This window comes from Gymnoscopelus microlampas, assembly GCF_963454915.1.
Source record: "Gymnoscopelus microlampas genome assembly, chromosome: 13".
Classification (NCBI taxonomy): Eukaryota; Metazoa; Chordata; class Actinopteri; order Myctophiformes; family Myctophidae; genus Gymnoscopelus; species Gymnoscopelus microlampas.
Window position 1 is genome coordinate 28936405 of NC_139950.1, and position 24000 is coordinate 28960404.

At 42.3% G+C, this 24000-nt stretch overlaps 1 protein-coding gene across 1 annotated transcript in view; it reads left to right on the forward strand.

Annotated features, from left to right (window-relative positions):
* LOC311058033 (attractin-like protein 1) overlaps positions 1-24000 on the forward strand; it is a 337913-nt gene that overhangs the window by 207241 nt on the left and 106672 nt on the right. Inside the window, exons 26-27 of the mRNA XM_084075308.1 lie at positions 13131-13192; positions 20036-20114. Of these exons, the coding sequence (XP_083931434.1) occupies positions 13131-13192; positions 20036-20114 (141 nt within the window). The remainder of the gene's footprint in view (positions 1-13130; positions 13193-20035; positions 20115-24000) is intronic.

The window sequence follows — 24000 nt, forward strand, 5'->3', positions numbered from 1 at the left end:
AACTCACTTTCAGCTTTTAACAAGCGGGCCTCGGCTCCGAGGATGGCCCAGTTCTGTCACTGTTCGTAGGTTTGTCCCCCAGGGGCTGCCATAGGCCTCCATTAATGACCGAACTGTGGAACTCTGGTCCTTTGAGTCCCCTTTATGTTTCTCTTATTGGTCCTCCTCTCCACCTTTCCCCTCTATCTCTATCTCCCCTCCTTCTGTCTTCCATTTATTTCCCCATGTCTTTGGTTTGTTCCCTCTCTCTCTCTCTCTCTCTCTCTCTCTCTCTCTCTCCATCTCTCTCTGTCCCTTTCTCTGGGGTAATTGCGATTGCAAGACTGCTGGACGACACTGTCACCCAGAATGGTGTGTTAATATCTGTTCGCAAACAATTGCATTCTCTCTAGAGAAGAAACAGGGTTCACTGGGCGTGCGTGCGTGCGTGCGTGCGTGCGTGCGTGCGTGCGTGCAAGCGTGCGTGCAAGCGTGCGTTTGCATGCATGTGCGTGCGTTTGTGCAATTTAAAATCGTGAGTGTTTATTTAAAGGTAGGGTAAGCGATATTTTTTGGTTAAAACAAAAAAAGTGGAAAGGTTAAAGCATGTATTCTGATATGAATCATTACATTGGAGTGTTTGTTCAGTAACAGGGATCTCCCCGTCTCTCCACCTTTAATAAACAAAAAAAATATTTTCTGGTGGGTTGCCAATTTCAGCCAATCTGGAGACAGTACCCATTTATCAGCTTCCTATTTTGTCTGCTCATTTCTTTGTGTCATTACTTCCAATTTCACTTGTTTATCATGTATTCTGTGTGAGTTCTCTGTCCTGATTGGATAACATTGGTATCACAACCTGAAAATCTATTTATTAAAGAGCTGGAGAGACAGGGAGACTCCAGATACTGAACAGACACTCCATACTATCAGAATATATAGCTGTTAAACACTTACCTTTAACTCTTGAGAGTTACAAATGGATATATGAACACTGAGGATTGAGGGTCAGCTCCATGTTGTTGTCTACCACTAGACGAAGTGGCTAGTATTTTATTATCTATTTTATCTGTCTTTTTTTAACATCATTAGGAGTTCATTTTGTGACTCCTAATACATTTAGTTGGGCTGAGGGCTCCAATGTTGCACAGATTCCACCATTCAATGAAACCTTTTAAGCTAAGACGCTTTGAATGTGTTTAAAGGTCATAGCTTTAGTGTACTATTGCCCTTGGCGTGACATTCCCCGTGAGTGTGTGACTGATCACCACACACAAATACACACTTTGTTCAGCTATGTACTGAATAACTGTAGTTCTTCATAATAGGTTTCACTTTCATACAGTAAAATCTTCATTGTTCATTTAACTCTGGGAGAGTTATAAATGGACAAATTAACACTGCTTGAGTGTGTGCGTGCGTGCGTGCGTGCGTGCGTGCGTGCGTGCGTGCGTGCGTGCGTGCGTGCGTGCGTGCGTGCGTGCGCATGGGGGGGGAATTGGATGTGGTGTAAACAGTTTATTGATGGTTGTTGGCTTCAGCGACTGCAGTTGTTGTAAATTCAAATGACGGCGGGGCTGGGTGCAGCCGCCCTGTGGTTGGGAGACTGGCCGTGCTTGGTGTGTGTGTGTGTGTGTGTGTGTGTGTGTGTGTGTGTGTGTGTGTGTGTGTGTGAGAGAGAGAGGGGGGGCACGTGCTCGTTGACATATACAGCATGTCTTCCCTGTGTATGTGTGTGCGCGTGCACAGTGACTGCAAAGCCAGCCAGGCTCTTTCCTCTCATACTGTACACGCCTCTTTAATGCTGCGTCCCCATGGACCAAAATCAGCTTTTCTCCACGCTTTTCACTGTCAGAGCATTTTACCTCCTGCCCAAATGCCCATAAACCACTTACTGTAGGTCCACACACACACACACACACACACACACACACACACACACACACACACACACACACACACACACACACACACACACACACACACACACACACACACACACACACACACACATACTCTATCCTCAGAAGAGTCAATCTCAGACAATGACTCACTGGCGTTCTGGCCATTAGGTCCATTTAAAGGTAACATAGAAAGTATTTTTTAAGTAAATCGTTAGCCCACAGGGCCGGCTGTGGCTCAGGAGGTAGAGTGGCCATTTGGGAGCTGCAAGGTTCCCGGTACAATCTCTGGCTCCTCCTGGCTTTGTGTAGAGTGAAGTGTCTTTGAGCACTTTGGAGAAAGGTGCTATAGAAATGCACACAACTTACCATTGTCAGGTAAACTAAAACATTTTCAAAATGTTCATAAAAAACACATGTTTTGAGCATGTAGATTGGCTTTTTCACTATTACACTGCTTAAGTGGATAACTTAACATGCAGTTGTTGGAATTAATCACCTTTTTAGTACCACATTGTCTTTTTGGACCGTCTCTCTTGTGATTGCTGTCAGCTGTACTGGGATATGCCAACTGGGTTTTCACTGACAGCTTTTTGGAGTTGTGGTGCGACCACAAGTCATTGGAGTGATTTTGGGACTGTGGGATCTGTTTGCTGGCATGCATGCTGTCACGTCTTTTAACTCATATGGTTGGAGAGACTTTGTTTCTCATGTCATCGTATTGGAAGTTTTTTCTTTCAAGCGGAATCACCTTAAGTGGGCAACAAATCACAAAGTACAATGTTCTAATTAAAGTATTTGTCTTTTCAGAGTTCTTTTACCAAAATACATTTGGCTTTTTTGACAGTATAGAACAATGACAATGTTATCCATTTTCCCACTACACTCCAGACATTTAAAATCCATACGGAAACCATCGGTTCTTCCAGAACCCTTGCTCATTCTTCCTGGGAAAATAGCCGATCTACAAGCTCACAACGCGATGCGCTGTGAGCTTGTAGATATTTTCAGCGCACGACACTGTCGTACAACAAAGTATAAATCAGGCTAGACTGCAGAATGCCTTTGTCCTGAGGTCTATGGAATTATACTGATGCCCGTTATTGGCTAAGGCATCCTTGACAGCCCCTTGATCAGACCTAACTCCTTTGTTGTCAGAGTTGATTATCACAGTCTGCCTATCCACTGACAGAGGATTGGGTCCAATAAATGACCAAATTGGACAGAATGAAGCACAACACAGAGCACTGGAGTCTACTAAAAATAAATAAGAAAATGTACGGTTATCCTCTCCTCCAGGCCGAAGGCTGGTGACAGTCTGGCTGTCTGTGTGAATCTAGCTAGTCTCACAAATCGCTGGACTGATCTGCATCAAACCTTTTGTGCAGATGCACAATAAATCTGCCTCATGGTGGTGCTATAGCAGCCCGCTTTACGGTTTCGCCTATACAGTAACTCTTGAAACGTATGTCGTACAATCAAAATGTATTTTCCCCTGTATTCTTCCTGCCTCATGATGTGTCTCTCCATATAATATGGCCATTCCCCTTTTACGCCTACTGTAATTAGATTTTCCACCATTTTGAATCATTAAAACACACTTTTTACTACTACTCCTATCAAGGATGTAACAATATTTTCGGTAACGCAATATAAAAAATATCACGATATTATCATGGACGGGCGAAGGTATCATATTGATTTTTATTTTAATATTTTTGGTTTGACCGGCTGCTTGAGCTATGAGTGTCTTCGGAGCAGATCATGTGTGCAGAGTGTTTGTGCTAATTCACTGACTGATCTTAGCAGATGATGTGGAGATTGAGAAAAAAATAAGTAAAATATCTGTACTGAGGATCCCTATGACAATGGTTCTCAAACTTTTACATTTCAAGGTCTCCCTTTAACTCTGACTGTATACGAATGCGGGTCCATTTGGTTCCATTTGTATACTGTCATAGTTACAGACTTGTAAGGGTCAAATTAGACCACCCTAAAGGAACCCCAAGAGTCCCTGGAATCCACTTTGAGAACCACTGCCCTATGAACACAAATAAACGCGTTGCGTCATTTCCTTTGTTGTGTACTGCATGGGAAAGCGTCAGCAGTCGACCGATATTCTGCTGATTGTGCATTTTCGACTGTGACTAAACGCACACTATCGCTGCAAATTATTCTACATCTTTATCTTGCATTTGTAGCGATTCTCTCGCTGATTGCTGGTTACTGTATCTAAACCACTAATCCGTTGTTGTTGCTGAATAAGAACAACCAATGAGGCTTAGCTTAGCGACTAACTTTGCTTGTCTGCTAACGCTGGCTCTGCAAACAGAAAGAGCTATATAATATATTTTCCAGCGCTTACCTCCCTTCCGGCTCTTCAACGTATAAAATTCCATACACATACACATATTACTCAAAATGAAGCCTGATTTGAACTTGGATGCACATCTTGTCTTGCGCCGTGGAAGGCCGATGTCCAAGCCCATAACACATTGCTGCACGTCACGGTATGCTTGTAGGTGTGCTATTTCTGGTGCAAGACACTGACACACAACAAAGTATTAGTAAGGTGGAGCTACAGGTCTGTATCAACATAGCCTCAGTAACTGTCTAAATGTTTCTACACAATATATCCAGAGCTGTGGAATCAACATGGATTAAAGTTGTCAGTCATTTTATAAATTTGAAGAGTATTATGTATATGGGTCAAACTAGCAATAGAATATTACAATACATATTGCTAGTTTGACCCATATACATAATACTGTATCAATGTTCTATTGCTTAATTATTGATGTACAGAAGCATCTTCCATAACAACCCTAATGGTCTCGGATTTTTCATAAAAGCAAAGGCTATTTTTTCAACTGGTTGGCTGTATTTATAAATAGGAAGAACATAGGTTTAGAATTATAATTCTAATAACCTAAACAAAACCTACATATTGTGCTTATTGTTTAGGAAACAGCATTAGTGTGGGAGACTCCTTTCACACTGTTTCGCAAATCACAGACTGGGAAGACCAAACAAAAAAAAGCATGTAGCATATTTACTTTCTTTTATTACATGCCTATACCTACAGCTGTTGTCCAAAACTAGCACAAATCGCTACACATTATCTCTGGAGTCATGTGATATACATGTAGCATATTGACTTTTTTGTATTGGCTTCCAAAGTTTGGGGATCTTGAACGGCTTGTCTAAAGAGTCTAAACAATGCAGAGCAAAAAGCGATTTCACTTATACCCACAGGGGGCACAACATTTTTTACTGTTTGTCAGAGACATGATTTTAGTTTTTCACCACATTATAGGTACCTATGATCTCAGGAGTCATTTGATAATCAGTATGAGTGGGATGGGCCTATTAAAAAAAGAAAAAGAAGCCACATATGAACGCAGAATCCAGTCAACCCCAAATTGGAATCATTATGTTGAGGGGCCTCTGTAGAGTGCACCTCCAAAGGTGCTTTCTCTTCTGCTCATAGGGGGCGCCACAAATGCAACCGTATGTTGTACAAACACTACGTCCCCCCGTAGCTTCCTCAGGTCCTGACGGCTACAGCCCGACTTAAACAGCCCTGGGTAGCTCACCCAGCCTAGCAGAAATATACAGTACTGTACGTTCTGCGGAGCACCGCTTTCTAGTTATTGATGTGTTTATTGACCATTTGTTTCTTTATGTATTCCATTATTATACTTTGTCATGATGTATAGTTTTGTTATGTCAGAGCTGAGTAGGGTTATTATTCAGAGGAGGTGTTGGTAGAGCCTAGTTATTGCCTGAGCACCTCAAAGAATTTTTATTTCATCCTGAAAATGTTTCCTTGAGATTCCCCAGGCTTTCTTAACACCAAAGCCAAGGGTGCTACAGTATATGAAACCATTTGAATTTGGACTGCAGTCTTTTTGCATCTCATTCCAGACACATTCTGCACCTAGAAACGTGTGTTATTTATCAAATAGTTGCACAGGCTTGGAAGGGCAGTTTGCTTGTCATTTGAAGCACACCATGTGTGTCACCACAAGGTGCTCTTCTCTCCTTTGTATATAAGAGAGGATTTCACACATAAGGGGAGGAGATATGACAAGTTCATTATGCATTTCACACACTCTGCTGCACTTTTAAATCCTCAGTGTTAATTTAGCTCTCAGAGTTATATATGGATAAATGAACACTGATGATTTTACGATGTGGTCAGCTCCATGTGGTGGTCTACCACTGCTTGAGTTGGCTGATATTTATGAGCAAAAAGTATCTTTTGTTCATCGTTTTATGTCTTGCTATCTTTTTTTTTTTTTGCATCATTAGGAGTTCATTTTGTGACTCCTAATGCATTTATTTTATGAGCAATAGTCATCCAAATCCTATTCCTCTCAGTAGGACTTGCATTGTGTCCCTCCAAAATGTTGTAACGTTCTGTTCTACATTAATCACTTTCAGCATCACTGAGTTCATCTTTTATCTTCATTCTCGTTGAGGGCTCTGTGTTGCACAGATTGCACCATTCAATGACACCTTTTAAGCTCTGCTTCACACGGAAAAATGTGACTAGGAGGATGTCCTAGCCGCTGATGATGCGCAAGTAGCTGCTGTAAATTAGACATTCATTAAATACAGATTGTGAGCACAAATTGCACGAAAGGGGTTTCATGTACTGTACATTAATCTGGCCCTTTGACCTGAGGCAGCAACCTCGAGGTAGTACATTTTTTACCAATTATTATCACTGGGGCAAAAGTAGCTGATCATAGTGCATCGAATGTGATTGAGATAACCCTTCATATGTCAGTTAAAACATTTCAAAAACTAGAAAAAGTGCTCCTCGGAGCACAAGTCTCCGCCAGGTCAGCTAGGTTATTATGGCCTCCTGGTGGCGCTATAATAGGCCAATGTGAAAAGGGTGCCATTTCTTCTTAGGCCTTGCACGGCAATCGGACACTGCATTCATGAGTTGAGGCATTTTGTTCCAAAAATGTGGTTTGCTAAAGTAGACCAGCTGGTGGCGCTATAACAAGCCAATGTGAAAAGGGTGGCATTTCTTCCTCTGCCTAGTGGGAATGTGTGTGCAAAATTTCACAGAAATCCCACACTGCGTTCATGATTTGAGGAATTTTCTTCAAAACGGACCTATCCTGCAAACTTTAGAAGCCAATGTTAGCCAAGTAGGATAGAATATGAAGTATCGGACACATCCATCTTGATCACATGACTATAGAGAGACTGTGTACCGATTTGCGTGATTTTTGAACAGAATCTGAAGGAGAAAGAGCAAAAAATGTGTTTTTCAAAACTCAGCCTCCTAGTGGCGCTCTAAAAGGCATATGTGAAAAATGCACGGCAAAGGTTTTTCCTTGGCCTCTAAGGAGTGTGCATGCAAAGTTGCACGCAGATCGGTGCAGTTATAGCTAAAAGCGTGAATCGGGCTGTTATAGCGCCACCATGAGGCTGATTTGAAAGTGCTGATTTGAAAGTTTTCAAGTGACATTTCTTCCTGGGCCAAGTGGGAATGTACGTGGAAAATTGCACGGAAAGTGCATGCTGCGTTCATGATTTGAGGCATTTTGTTCAAAATGAACCAATCCTGCTAACTTTGGAAGCCAATCTTAGCCAATCAGGATGGAATATGGAAAATCGGACAGATCCGTGTTGATCACATGGCTATAGAGATACTGTGTACCGATTTGTGTGTTATTTGGAGAAAATCTGTAGGAGTAACATTAAAAAATGTGTTTTGCAAAAGTCGGCCTCATGGTGGCGCTATGACAGGCTGATCTGAAAAATGTGGGGCAGAGGTTCTGCTGTGGCATCCAGGGAGTGTGTGTGTGCAGTTTCACAGCGACCGGGCCAACGGTGGCGGAGATTAGCTGGTCGCAGACAGAAGGACGGACACACACACACACACACACACACACACACACACACACACACACACACACACACACACACACACACACACACGGACGGACGGACGGACGGACGGACGGACGGACGGACGGACGGACGGACGGACGGACGGACGGACGGACGGACGGACGGACGGACGGACGGACGGACGGACGGACGGACGGACGGACGGACGGACGGACGGACGGACGGACGGACGGACGGACGGACGGACGGACGGACGGACGGACGGACGGACGGACGGACGGAGGGTAAAACATACTCTCTCGCCATGCCTATCGGCCTGGCGGAGACAACAATGTTCACAAAACAATTCACAAACCCAGCCAAGCATGGATGAATAGTGTGCAGGTCTGCCTCTCGACCATAACCAAAACACTACTCTGACGTTAATTAAAGTTATAGTAATTAATAATAATAATCAGATTTAAATGAACACTCAGGGTTTTGCCGTCGACAAACCGTATATTTGTTTGTGAAGAGTATGGGATTAAATACAATTACAGTACATGCTAGATCATCCTGTGGCTCTCTATCAGGAATTAGGAGTCTGTGTGTGTGCTCTGATAGGATTGTGTTTTGTGTTTTGGGCCTACAGGGTAATGGGGAGAGAATAGCAAATCAATTATATCTGTAAATAATCTTGTTTAACGTGTGGCAGTTTAAACATGAGTTTTATAGCTGACGGCCAAAGCTTTGTTCTTACACAGCAGGGAGCATGTTATGAGATAAGATGAGATGATATCAGATAAAACTGTATTGATCCCTCGGGGGAAAATCAGGCAGTAATAGTAGCAACAGCAGTAACAGTGAAACATAAGAGGTAAAAGTAAGGGTTAAGAGCCAGTAAGAGTTAAGAGCAGTGTTGCCAGATTGTGCGAGAGAAATAAGCAACCAGGTCTACGAAAACAAGCCCAAAAGAAGCTACTAGGCCACATGAGCATACAAAAATGTGGAATATCTTTTACGTGGGAAAAATATATATTTATATTTATTTGGGGGTCCTTGACATGAAAATGTTTGAGAATCACTGGTTTAAACAACATTAGGAAGCAAGCCCAAAAAAGCAACCCACAACTACCAATATTTACAAGCAATTTTACAGAAAAACAAGATCAAAGTCGCTTATAATAAGCGGACATGGCAACCTTGGTTAAGAGCCAATAAGGGTTAAGAGCCAATACAAAATGAATAAACATGAAATGAAATATTTAGACACAAGACATCTGCACTGGATATCTGAAAGGGTAAATGTATACAGTCTATAAAATATACCTTTAGTGTATTTGTTTACATTTGTGTGCGTAATACATTTTTCTGCCAGGAGTTCAAACGGTTCTTCTTATGTAAGGCATTGGCCTCAGGTACAGGAGGAGAGAAATTAATCCACAGAATGAAGATTATGTCCCAGAATATGGGAACGTGTTTAGGAGAGCAGATATTATGTAACGGCTGGGTGAATCCACATGTGGACTCGTAGGGGTCCATTTGGTTACATTTGTACACTCTCAGAGTTAAATTAACACTCCGGACTTTTTTAGCGTCATGCATACTCACAAACTATGATTTGGTTGTTTCATGGTAAATTAGAATTTTTGATCACGTACAACATTGATTCAACATGTTTCTATGGTAAAAAAAAAAAAAAACTTTCTTAACTATCACTGCAAGACATTATATATTTTTGAGTGGGTGTGTAAACCCCACTCCTACATCTCCTCCTGCGAGTTATGCTAGGAATTTGGCTGTTAGCTCCGCCCACCTATAAAACATTTTGCCGAGTGCCCGCCCACAATTCAACGTCAGACATTCCACACACACAGAATGGCCATTTGAGTTGCAGACACTGAGAGAACCAGACGTCTGTCTCACTCGAGGCGAGACAAAAACGGGCTGTGCGAACAGATGCGCATTATGAAGTCAAAAATGAAAAATACCAGCTGTAGATGAGAAATACGTCTATATTTAGTTACTACATAACCTACTTATGGAAAACAAATCAGCAGAATGTTTATAAACAAGCTGCTAAATAACTGAACGGGCCGTCTGGTCGCTACCCCCCCACGCTGCTCTCCATGAGCCCGTCATAGGGCACTCTGTGACGGAGAGCACCACTCGGTGTTTCCCCATGCTAGAAATGACCAAAGCGAACTTAATACCTCTTAATAAAAAAGCACAAACTACCTACTCCACAAGAATAATGTTGGTGTAATTAGGAGATTCGACAGGGAATCTATATTTTATATACACAAATTAACAAGTTACAGAAAAAATCATGTTGCCGTATTTCCTGAGCCCGGAGACAGATCTATATATATATATATATATAGGCCTATATATATATATATATATATATATGTGTCTACGGGCATCCCTTTGATGCTTCGCTATTAGTTGAGCGACATATACACTGACTATTTAGGAAAAAGAGAGAGACGTGTGTGTGTGTGTGTGTGTGTGTGTGTGTGTGTGTGTGTGTGTGTGTGTGTGTGTGTGTGTGTGTGTGTGTGTGTGTGTGTGTGTGTGTGTGTGTGTGTGTGTGTGTGTGTGTGTGTGTGTGTGTGTGTGTGTGCGTGCGTGCGCGCGCGCGTACACACACACATGCCGTGCTCCTCTCCTTTGCCCGAGGAGAGGGTTCGAAGGACAGCACGTACATGCCAATTCAGACCTCCTAGACCAGTGGTTCTCAAAGTGGGGTCCGGGGACCCCCAGGTGTCCTTGAGGGGGTAGGGGGTCCCCAGCAAAAATGTGGTAATACAGCATCACAATAATTTCAACCTTTTATACTTTGGCTATTCAAAAATAGCAGATACAAGCTCATAGCGCGGCACCGAGCGCCGTGCTATGAGCTTGTAGATCTGCTATTTTTGAAAAATCGTGAAAATGTGTGCAAACCTTTGAATATATATATTGTTAAAGAGAACATTTGTAACTCAAATCTTTGCTTCTGGGGGGGGGGGGTCCCTGAAACAATTTTTTTTAGATGGGGGTCCGCGGCCAAATACATATAATTTTGGGGGTCCTTGAAAAGTTTGAGAACCACTGTCCTAGACCTAGACTGAGTTTAACAATCTTCAATACTTTAACATGCACAGCTACTAAATAAGAACATTCATATAAGTTGCGAATGCTGCGGGAAAAGCACCAGAGAACCTGCTGCCTACACCAGCTTGAAAATAGCAGATCTACGAGTCGCCAGTGGGGCATCTCCTCACGGCCGCATCGCGACCACCGGGCGGGCGACTGGAGCTGTGTTTAAACTTCTGTTCTCAATTATATTGTTTAGTTTGTTGTCTGTCTATAGATGTACATCTGATAGATTGAAAACTTTAATATTCTGTTATTGTGGGCGTGTGTCGGCGTTCAATGGTTATAGGGGGACAGTGACAGAGCTAAAGTAACTAAGTACAAATACTTAAGTTAAGTACTGTAGCCTACTTAAGTACTTGAGGTATTTTTTTTTACTTTACTGGAGTATTTCCAATTTTCAATACTTTTACCTCTACTCCACATCCAGAGGCAAATATTGTAGGCCTACTTATACTCCCAGGCACGCCGACTTTTGTGCGTGGCCATGGGGGCTGAACTTGATCGCCACTCGCCCCTCCCCCGCCTCCCCCCACCCACAGCGTCGCCGACCATGCACGTGCGCGAAGCGCGCGCGATTTTTTTTTGCTTAATTAATTAATTAAATGACCATAAAACATTAACAACACTCTACCCATCCTTCAGTGTGTCCCATCCTCAAATGTTTTACTTAAGTAAAAGTATCAATGCAATGTAGAAATGTTTAAAAATGTAGAGTACTTTTACTTGGTTCTCTAGAGTACCAAGTAAAAGTACTCATTATACAAAATGTCCCATTTCAAGTTTTCAATGTATACAAATCTTTTGAAAATAGCAGCTTATATCTATAAGCTCACAATGCCTCAAATGTGATTCGTGAGCATTGATAGCTTGTAGATCTTCTATTTTCAAATAGCGATATGGGCTGAAGTGGTTACTGTTTGTTTTGTAATAATAATCAAAATCTACAAAGTAACTAGCAACTAAAGTTTTCAAATAATTGTAGTGGAGAAAAACAATATTTGCCTCTGAGTCTCTCATTTTAGTTATAGAGAGCCATTATAATGTATAGCTGCATTCATGTCATGAAAGGTGCTATTTTCGTTTCATTTTAGTTATAGGGCCATTATAATTTATAAGGAAGGTAAAATAAACTTTACAGTAATTGCAATAAAACTTTAAAAAAAACACCTTAAACAGTTTAATTATTTTAGAGATTGAGCTGCATTCATGTTATGAAAGGTGCTATTTTCGTTTAATTTTAGTTATACAGTAAAATCAATCAAACTAAAAGAATTTCAAGAAACAAGAAACAAGAAGAATCAGGTTTATTGTCACATTAGGACGGTTTACACATCAAACTATACAGAGCAGGTTTACAAGGGCTGATGGCTGGGTGGGGGTGTTAAATTCCTGCCTGTTGTTCTATAGGTGTTAACGGCCGGCTCGTTGAATGCGTCTCTCTCACGGCCGTCGCGGGCACCATTTAAACCTTCAGAGAGCTGCTTTGCGCTATAGTCATGGAAATTAGATTGGGCCCCGATCTGAGGGTCTCATCAGTTGAGCGTGGGGGCTGTGGACCCGTGCCCCCACGCGATCAAATAATTGTAGTGGAGTATAATACTCCACTACAATTATTTGACAACTTTAGTTACTAGTACTACTACTACTACGTGGATTTTGATACAAAAGCACTTCATCAACCCTATATACATTTCGGAAATTTGAGAATAGCAGACCTTCAAGCTCACAATGTTTAATGTGCACAACAACAACAACAACAACACTATTTATTATAATAGGCCTATATAATATCTGATATCAAATCGCTTCATCTCATTGCAAAAGTTGAAAGATAGATGGATAGATCACATAGATTAGCATATAGGCCTATGCATATGATAGATAGATAGATAGATAGATAGATAGATAGATAGATCGTGTATTATTATACATATATATATATACTGCGCATGCATGTACGCTCCCCCGCTTCTAAAAGTAGCACTACAACACTGAACACACCCACTCTTACATTGCATATGTTATGCAATTAATTCTTGTTAATTGTTACGTTGAGTTTCCATGTGTGTTTGCGCATGTGACATGCCTTAAAGCAAACTTGCTTCAAATGTGGTCAGCCCTAAGTTCCCTCAGGCCTCATTGGGGTTGGGGCTAGGGTTGGTGCATCCTCATTGTTTCAAAGCCATACTTTAGCTAAACTAACGTATTTTTCTAACTGTCCCCCCCCCCTCCTTTCTTACTCTAACACAGATTGCCTTCTCTCAACACAACAGCATCATGGACCTGGTTCAGTTCTTTGTCACCTTCTTCAGGTAAGGTCCCAACTGGCTTTATCATTTTATAAAATGCTGACACACATGTGTGTCTCCGAGTAAGAATAACTACTTGTAGCCCTACCACCAGTTGTGAAACACTAAAGTACAACAGGGTAGAGTGTGACATTAAGTTTGGGTACCATATGTTGATAAAATGAACCAGTTCAGATGTTCAGTAGCACCAGTAGTATCACACTGTACATTTGAGGGTACACAGTAAATTCCTCAGTTAACTTTCATTGCCATGGACGGGAATTCACGCCCGATTCTGCAAAGGCCCACACTGCCAATGACGGAAATGAACAAAAATGTTCACACAGAACCAGAGATAACGCTATCCGGAAATGTACTGCTCCATTCACGTCCTCGTTAAGTTATTACTTAAAAATCCTGTATCTCAACTCCTGTGTACTTTTTTTTTACCATGTATTTTTGGCCGAGACATGTTATTTTCAAAGGCGGACAACAAATGTCAACGAGGTCGGGTCCATTTGGTTACATTTGTACACTGTCAGAGTTACAAATGGACACATAAACACTTGAGGATTTCACTGTGTAGCCTGACATTGCCAGACAAATAAAAACATTTGAAATAGTCTGGAATCTCTCAGTTCATTATAGAAGAATGAATGGAGATGAATAATACAGTACTGAATAATATAATACAGCTCAGAGTGACACATGCAAGTTGGGCGGTGCCAGTCCATTATCAGGCAGGAAACAATGGTGGCCTGGTCACAGATTTTCGCATGTTATAGCTAGTCTGTAGTACACTAAAATATGTTTCTGACAACATTTGATGAGAGAAATAGGCAACGCAGTTATAGAATCTTGATTCCTATTTGATCAGTATTACCTACCTGTTATTATAGTGAAATAAAAGTAAAATAAAACCAAAAAATAAACAAAATATTTTGTTGACTGAAAAAAAAAAAAGTGAAAAAACTTAAGTGAAAGCCAAAATCTAAACTAAAAAAAAATTAAAACTAAAATGATGTAAATGTGAGCCTGATGTGTTGCGCATGTAGGATGTCAATCATTGTATCAAACCCGGCCCATGTCAGATTAACAGTTATGATTGGGTCAGGTTGGCTGGTGCGAGTGCCAGTGCGTTCTCACTTTTTATTCTGCGTTTACACGGTGACACAACAGTGATTGAAAGCGCTGTAGTGTGCATGCTAGGTGGTGGTGTGACGCGCTGCCAGATAGACCAGTCACGCATGCGCATGCGTTCCTATCACAGCTGTTTATTTATATCGATGTAATAGCGCACGTGGCGTGAGCCATGATGTCACACGTTTCTCCCGTATTGGCCGTTTACATGGAGACGGAAGGCGGGGCGTTTTCAAAGATTTCCACTCTGCAAGGGGGTTTCATTGTATTGCGTTTTCAACCCCCGAAAACACAGTTGCCGTCTAAAAGGCCCAATCTGATATTTTATTTTGCCGTTTTCTCTAGAGACTGTTGTTGTCTAAACAGGGTCTAAATGGGAGGGGGTCCAGACGTACCACTACCAGACGTACCATGTGGCCCAGTCAGTGTTCTTTTCCTGTCTAAAGCCAGCAGCAGACAACAACAGTGCAGAGCTTTTGTCTCTGTGATGTTGACCGGTTCTGAGATGTTTGTCCTCGGAGGGCACACAAATCTCACGACGGGGGACAGAAGATCTAATGAGAAAGTTTTGGGGGAAAGACTGACAATGGAGTCTGATTTCTGATCCTGCCACTCAGCCCACAATAACTGTGTCTGTGTCTGTACGAGAGAGAGAGAGAGAGAAAGAGAGAGAGAGAGAGAGAGAGAGAGAGAGAGAGAGAGAGAGAGAGAGTGTGTGTGTGTGTGTGTGAGAGTGTGAGTGTGCGTTAGGTGTGTGTGTTAGTCTCTACTATGGCTAGTATTTGCTCTGTACTACAGTGAACAAGACTGCCACTGATGACATCATCATGGTCAAGTGGTGTGTTGACTTGAGTAATGTTATGTACTTTACATGCAGTATTTACAAAATGTGCTAAATACATGAAACATAGCTTCTGTGTCTTTCTCTCTCTCTCTCTCTCTCTCTCTCTCTCTCTCTCTCTCTTTGTGTTTCTCTCTCCTTCCACCCACCGTTTGTCATGTCTAAACAAGGCAGAGAATAAAGGGGATGGTGATAATGAAGTGGCACTTATGGTGCTTCCTCTCCTCCCAGTCTTGCTAATTGGTGACATTGCAGTTCAACTTGGACCAATTAGTCTTCTGCTCTCCACGCTTGATTAGCAATTAACTGTCTTTTCTTCTCACTTCTTTGACTTTCTCGCTGCCCGACTGTCGGTTTCTCTCTCTGTCTGTCTGCCTGGACGCTTGACTGCCTGTCTCCCTGCCTGAATGTTTGTCTCTCTATGGATGCCTGTCTCTCTGCTTGACTGCAAGTCTCTCCTCAGTCTGTCTTCCTTAAACACTTAAGCTTAATACAGTACAGTATACTTCATTGTACGAAGAAAATAGCCAATCTACAAACTCACAACAAGTCACAAACATAGTGACAAGATGTGATCTTGTAGGTGAGATATTTTACCTATTTTAGAATATTGTGATTTATTTTATATTCTTTATACATAATGTGAAATAATGGCATGCCTAAAATAGAGACGGCAGGTTGTAAGTAGTTAAGCCTGATAAGTCTGTCGTCTCTCCTATTCTCCCTGCCTTTTGCACTGGAGATGAATCAATGAACTTCTGTGTCAGATTTGAACCTGTAACTGGTGTGTGTTGATGTGTTGCTTGTATATGTGTCGACTTGTTTCCCAATAGGCTATAAGCTGTGCGAATAATGTTGAGAGAATAGACTATTGATTGTGCTTTTTTCCCTTCTTTGTTTTGGGGGGTGTTACACTGTGTTGTCCAATACCTTGGATGATTGTTTTTACACGTGTGTGTGTGTGTGTGTGTGTGTGTGTGTGTGTGTGTGTGTGTGTGTGTGTGTGTGTGTGTGTGTGTGTGTGTGTGTGTGTGTGTGTGTGTGTGTGTGTGTGTGTGTGTGTGTGTGTGTGTGCGCGTGCGTGCGTGCATCCGCATGTGTGTGTGTGTGTGTTCTGGAGTCCATTTTTGCTGTTGTTCGATAGCAGAGGGCTGACTGACGAACCGTGGTACCCTGCTAAAATGAGTAGATTGCTGAATTCACACACATATTGCAGAATTTGCACACATAAGCATGTACGCACACGCACACGCGCACGCACGCACGCACACACGCACGCACGCACGCACGCACGCGCACACACACACACACACACACACACACACACACACACTCAGTATCTTCTCACTCCCCCCGTTGTTCAATCAGTTCGATTCCCATTACTTGTGCCTGAATGGTCTTAAACCCAAAGCCATATGCAGGCTTACTGGAGTGTTAAACAAACCCATAGAGTAGACAGTGCAGTCTCATCAGGTTTCTCCCTCTCCTCTCCTCTCCTCTCTGCCTGACCCCTGTCCCCTACTCTCCTTAGTGGTAAGGCTGTTGAGTGTTGTTATTACCAGTGGTAATAACAACACTCAACAACCTACTATCTTCTGATAGTTCCATGTCTGACTGTTGCCACACAGCCTGTTATTGACATAATACAGACGTAAAGTGGAAAGTGAGGGTCTGATTGGACCAGGCAGAGCATGGTGAGACTGGACAACAGCGGGAGATCACCGTAATGGAAACATTGGACCAATATTTGTGTCTAAAAGGCAAGTAGTGTCTAAAAGTAGTCTGCAGTCTGTGAAGTATTACTTTGTGTTTATTGGTGATTGGCTTGGACTACTGAGGCTTGCTTCAACAAAGATGAGAAAGATGTTTCACTATTCTTTCACACTTCAATGTTGTGTCAGTGTTGCTATGGATTTAAAAGAAATGTGTGGAAACAGCTCTCCATAGTATCATCAAATTGAATCACTGCAGCAAGAGATACCAGTTAGTGAACAATTTCACAATGTCAGTTGACACTGTGACTGCGGATCCTAATTACGACAGGGAAATAGATGGAAATGGATTTTAAGCAATTATACATTTTGTGTGTGTGTGTGTGTGTGTGTGTGTGTGTGTGTGTGTGTGTGTGTGTGTGTGTGTGTGTGTGTGTGTGTGTGTGTGTGTGTGTGTGTGTGTGTGTGTGTGTGTGTGTGTGTGTGTATTTATTCATGAATGTATCTTGCAGCTAAGAGTTATGCAAATTCACTATCATATTCATTATATTATAGTCACAAGCATCTCCTAAAAAAGCAATTCAGCTGATAAAATATGAAAACCCTTTAAAATCCTTTTTCTCAAAACATGTCTTTTGCATTAGTGTAACCTTTAACGATCCATAACTTTCACTATAATTATTTCACCGTAATTGTTTGGTGGATTCAACAAGTGATCTTTTTGCAGCTCAAGGGATTGACAAAGGATTTTGATTTAGGAGTACAACCCATACACTAATTATTTTTCTTTTTTTATCCCACAATTTTGTAACCCATTTTTCACCCAGTGCCAATTTCTAAGCTTGTAATCTTGGGCGCTACTCTCTCTCTGCCAGCCTGGGGAGAGCCCCGAACTGAGCTCATGCTTCCTTCAACGCATGAGAAGTGAGCAGGCCCGCTTCTTATCACCTGACAGGAGGGAGTTTCCCCGGTAGGATGTAGCGCGTGGAAGAAACACATTATTCCAAACAGTTCCTTTCACCTCCATCAGGCGCCCGGGCTGACCACGGGGAGGCAGTATAGAGACCTGAATTACTGCATGTTTTTTTGTGAGGGCAAACCTACCTTAGGGGACACGGGGAGAACATGCAAACTCCACACAGAAAGGCCCTTTCACCAACCCCACCTAGGGTATTGGCACTGATGACGCAGAGGAGAGAACACGCCCGCAGCATCCCCGGCAGGAATCAAACCCAGGACCTTCTAGCCGTGAGGCGACAGCGCTACCAATTGCGCCACCCTGCCCCCTTAAGTAGGACTTCTTTATTGACCGAGTATCCCCCATGGATCATATCGAAACGTCATATCTGATTAATACTGTAAAGATCTAAATTAGCCTATATCTCGATGAATGGGTCCAATTGAGAGTGCACACTCTCCGTCAAATGAACAGTTTTATTTGACGGATTTTACTGTGTATTTTGCTCTAAAGTTAGCGCCCCCTCTCGATGTGAGAATAGTTACAGTACTTCTTCACACAGGATATTCCCACAGTTCAGCAGCAGCATGTTATGGAGGGGCTTTCCTATACGGCTGATGTTGTGTAATTGGTGAATACTGTGGTTTTTACGGCCTGTGACCGCATCCTCTTCAAGAGGCTGCCCCCTGGAAATGTCACGCTCATTATAGCACTAATACCCTTTACCACTCTGTCACACACACATAGAGCCTTTCACCCTCAGATGACACATCTCTCTCTCTCTCTCTCTCTCTCTCTCTCTCTCTCTCTCTCTCTCTCTCTCTCTCTCTCTCTCTCTCTCTCTCTCTCTCTCTCTCTCTCTCTCTCTCTCTCTCTCTCTCTCTCTCTCTCTCTCTCTCTCTCTCTCTCTCTCTCTCACACACACACACACACACTGTGATGAAGGGCATGATTGTTTGAGAGCTGCTGTTATGTGAGGTTTGTAATGGGACTTCCTGTTGCTTGCCGTCTCTGGATGCACTCGTTTCAAGCTCTTGTAAGAAGCTGTGCTTGAAGAGAGAGAAGCTTTGTGTTTGACTAAATAACTTTGACCCCAGGGTTTGTGTGTGACGTTTATAGGGGAGTGTGAGTGTGTGTGTGTGTGTGTGTGTGTGTGTGTGTGTGTGTGTGTGTGTGTGTGTGTGTGCGTGTGCGTGTGTGTGTGTGAGAGAGAGAGAGAGAGAGATCCACCAGTCTTTGTTGGAGTGGACAGTCGTGACCTCCCTTTGCCCTAAAGTTTCCAGCTGCTTGTGGTTGCTGCGGTTCAGCATCTCACCGTAGAATCTCCCAGAATCCACCTCCCATGTGCTCTGTCCGTAAACCTCAGCCGTCAGCTCTAGATTCAGCACTGCAACAGAGCTGTGTACATGTAATACAGATACTGCGCACTGTCTCCAGAGTAACATATTTTTAAACACTATGAAACTTGAAACTACATACGTTCATTCAAGTTCCTTTGGAAAGAATGTTATTTCATGTGAGATTACCCCTCTGTGGAACACTCCTTGTTTTTCCACATGCAGAAAAGGTCAAGCCAGGAGAGTAAACATTAGTTGCCCTCAGCTCCTGTGCACTCCACTGGGATAATTTGGAAGTGTGTCTCTGTTCACCGTTGCGTTCATATCCTTATTAAAACCAAACAAAACAAAATGTCCTAGTTCCTATTAGATGTGAGTGTACACAGTAAAATCCTCAGTGATAATTCATCCATTTGTATCTGAAAGTATACAAACGGAACCAAATGGACCCGTAAGGCTCTATTTGATTCAGTAGTGTACTCTCAGAGTTAAATAAAAAATCACACCCTGTGTGAAGGTAGCGGCGCCTTTGATACATTTTGTCATCGATATGTGTTTATAATGTGTTTATAGCCATGTGTCACGACTCACGTGAAGCTTGACCAATCACTTTGTTGACGGGTCTGACCAATCATAGCGTTGACGGGTCTGACCAATCAGAGCGTTGACGGGTCAGACCAATCAGAGCGTTGACGGGTCTGACCAATCAGAGCGTTGACGGTGAACACGGACAAAGTCAGGTATAGAGCAGGATCCGCTCTATACCTAAAGGTATAGAGCGGCTAGCGCCGCTAAAAACTGAGGATTGTACTGTGTAGATGGTGAATAAAGTGATTTTGGATGTGACTTACTTAATTCCTTTGCTGTGTCTCTCTGCAGTTGTTTCCTGTCTCTGTTACTGGTGGCGGCCGTGGTGTGGAAAGTCAAACAAACCTGCTGGGCCTCACGACGCAGAGAGGTACGACACGGTACCCGTCATGGTGTGTGTCTGTGGGTGTTTGCTTGTGGGTGTCCATGTCTCCTTGTGTGTGTTAGAGTTCATACTGTACATGGGGAGAGTGTACACATGTAGTTGTAAATTTGGTTCCATTTGTACAATCTCGCTTACAAATGGATAACTTAACAGAGAGGAGAAAGTGTGCCTATATTTTTTGCACAGGCAGCATTATATTTGCGTTTGACGTATATTGTGCTGCTATGCCGGTATATTTGATACGTGTGTGTGTGTGTGTGTGTGTGTGTGTGTGTGTGTGTGTGTGTGTGTGCGTGTGCGTGTGTGTCTGTGAGTACAGTATGTGTGTGAGTGAGTGTTTGTTCATGAGTGTGCGTGCAGTCCCGTTTGTTTTCCATGATGTCACCAAAACCTTTTTGGACGTTGTTTCATTATAAATTATGTGGCACATGCAAAATACACTATTTTGTGCCACTGCATGTAAACTGCTTCTTGCACACACACACACACACACACACACACACACACACACACACACACACACACACACACACACACACACACACACACACACACACACACACACTGCGTGTACATTTGCCTAATGTAATCTGCTCTGGCATTAAAGATAGATAAATAAATAAATAAAGTGAACGTGCATTTAACGAGCGTCACCGCGACGATAAACAAGGCCATTCCCCTTAATGAGTGCTCCTCATAACCAATTAAGTCAGACAGAGTGACAATAAACGAAGCGGAATGGAGTGATATATCACTTAAAGCCTTTGGCAGATGCCACATCCTTTCATTTTTCCTACATGTGCACCCGGGACACACACGCACGCACACACGCGCACACACACGCCACCAATACCTACCTCCTCCATCAAACTGTTTACTGCTGTTTTTTCCTGTGTCCCATTCTTATCTTTTCTTTTTGACAATTAAAAGATTTGGCATTTAGCTGATGCTCTTATCTAGAGCGACCAAAGTGCAAGATCAGAATAAATGGCATGAGCCCTTGTTAACAAACAACAGTGCAAAGACAATTAAGTGCTACAAAGTAACTATGGGTACCGTAAACCTCAAACTGAGCATCTGAAATGACATACACAACATACAGTATTGTGAACAAGTAACCAAGATACATCTGCATAGTGTAACTAGTATGTATAAAAAAGGCAACAAGAAGGGATACAAGGGATGAGGAGTGCTAGGGGGTGAGGTGGAGTCTGAAGATATAACTTTTCAGACTGCTGCTACAAGCGTGTACGCTGGTACGTGCTGTTCCTCTCTGGTCTTTTGTTGATGATTTGTTTCATCAACAAGGTGTAAACCATGTAGGGTTCTACGCTGGAATGATGAAAGGCTGCTTGTTTCACAATATAATCCAGAAATACTGCAGAGGTGACCCCGACAGATCTGGTCAGAATTTGTGCACAGTGGCTACATGCACCGCATGCTACATTTTACTGTTTCAAATGAGATAACGCCCAATTAGCAGGAACCGTTTATAGCTTCTAAATCCGCTTGGGCTCGCTTCATAACGATGCTCCCTGTGCTTGCCGAGAGAAGAGGAGCTATAAGCTGTTTGTGTCGTGGTGCTGAAATGCTGTCCTCATGCTCGACTGCGTCGGCTCATAGGCTGTGTGCCATTGGCGGCCACCGGCAGGCTAATACAGGTCAGACGGCAGCAAACTGGAAGAAAAAAGTAAAGCACCAAACAGAGTGGAAGTGATGGAGCGCAGCAGGGCAGCAGTGAATGGGCAGGTCACGGCCCTCACAGGTCAAATTGACTCATGTGTTTGGGTCATCTGCCTGTGTAGCTGTGCATGTTGTTGATGTGTGTGTGTGCGCAGTCGCAAGCAAAAAGTAGTCAAACTGCAAAATGTATTCATTAGTCGTTATCATAGTGTACTGTAGATAAAATGTTATTTCATTATATAGCTTGGTTGGTATAAACCTCAGAGATCAGAATTAATCTGCCTTTCTTGGCACTTCCAGGCCAGACAGATTGTAATCTGCTTCAGAAGTTTATTTACACCAAAACATTGAAACATAAGGAAAACGCATATTAATAGTAGGCTACAAGCAAATTAACAGGGGCAATATGCAATGTAATGCTAGTGTAGAGTTCTGAATGACTGACCCTCATCCATGTGCACAGACAGTGTTGCACATTTGCCCATGTGCAACAATGTGTCCAGTAAGAGCTTTTGATAATTAAGGTCCAAAATGATTCTACTTGCATCAGTTGCATATATGTGTTAATTTGCTTTCGCTGTCCTGTTAAAGGCTGTTTCAATGTTTCAGTGTTTAAGTTTAAATGAGATTGAACTTGATGGAATCATTGCTGTGTTATTTCCCAATGGTTATGGTGCAGTATACACACTACAATCCAGTTTTAATTTAGCCATATTACAGAATTGCTAAATTAACTGTAACTAAGTCTGGTTGTAACCAAATGGATAAATGGAGCGTTATCCATTTGGTTACATTTGTATACTCTGAGAGTTAAATACATGTGGATATCTATACAGCTATGATGAAGTGCTTCACTTTGGCTGTCGACATGAGTTGCCATGGTGTGTGTGTGTGTGTGTGTGTGTGTGTGTGTGTGTGTGTGTGTGTGTGTGTGTGTGTGTGTGTGTGTGTGTGTGTGTGTGTGTGTGTGTGTGTGTGTGTGTGTGTGTGTGTGTGTGTGTGTGTGATGTATGGCTTGCATGTATCTGTGCGTATCACAATGAATACACATGTGGCTGCCTGTGTGTGCAGCCACGGATGTACGCTTGTACTGTATTATGTGTATGAAAACAGAGCCATTAATTATGTGTAGTTGAGCGTTTGGTGTTTCCCTGGTGTGAATAGTTGTATTTATCTGCTGGAGGGCCGGCCATCGCTGCTACATTATTTATGAGCCAGCCTCTTGTATCGCAGACAGCAACCGCAATGCTGCATTTACAGGACACCCCGCATCCGTCCCGTCCCCGTCTCTGTCTGTCTGGTGGTCACTGTATTGCTTCTTTGTCTCGCATGTTTGTCTTTCTTTGCCTTTCTCTCTCTCTCTCTCTCTCTCTCATATCTCTCTCTCTCTGTCTCTGTCTCTGTCCCTCTCATAGTCTGACCCTGTCTCTCGCTCATTCAGTCTCAATTTGGGTTGGTTGGTATGACAGTAAATTTATGACAGCAGCTGGTGTTTTCGTATGACCAAAGAAATGTTTTCATTTTTTTTTACAGAATATGAAAGTGCTGATTGTAAGCTTTTACATTTAAATACATACAATTTTTTGTTCAAAATAAGCAAAAGATTGTGTTTATTTGAATGAGCTTATTCCAAACAATATGAAACTTAAATTTCCAAGTCAAGGAGGACAAAATGCTCACATTTAAAAGTTTTATTGGCTCACATTAATAGAAAAATGCTGGTGCATTCCTCAGAGCGTTTGGCCTCGGAGTCTACTGTTTTTACAATTGATGTGAGGCAAAAAAACAAAAACAAAAGAAAGTGATGAGTATTTTGTTTTCCTTGTCTTGGAGGTTTGAGATGTACTACGTGTTTCATGTTTTTTGGAATATGCTCACTGGATTTTGAAAATGTAACGTCTTTTCCTAACTCGTGCTTATCTGAATGTTGGTACACTTCAAACCAACTAGCAGAGTAAATCCTTGTCAACGTTAATGAGATATTTCACACTCACATGCAGGTACAGTAATGGTTTTGCCAAAGGAGTCAGAAATACATTAACATCTGGTCAAGAAGCACACATACTCCTGCAGGCATCAGACAGGCATCAGACATTACAAAATGCTCCAATCTTATCAGCCAGGGAGAAGGTGAGGAGAAAAGGTACTCTGATGTTCTTTAAATATGTAACACCTGCACGCACACACG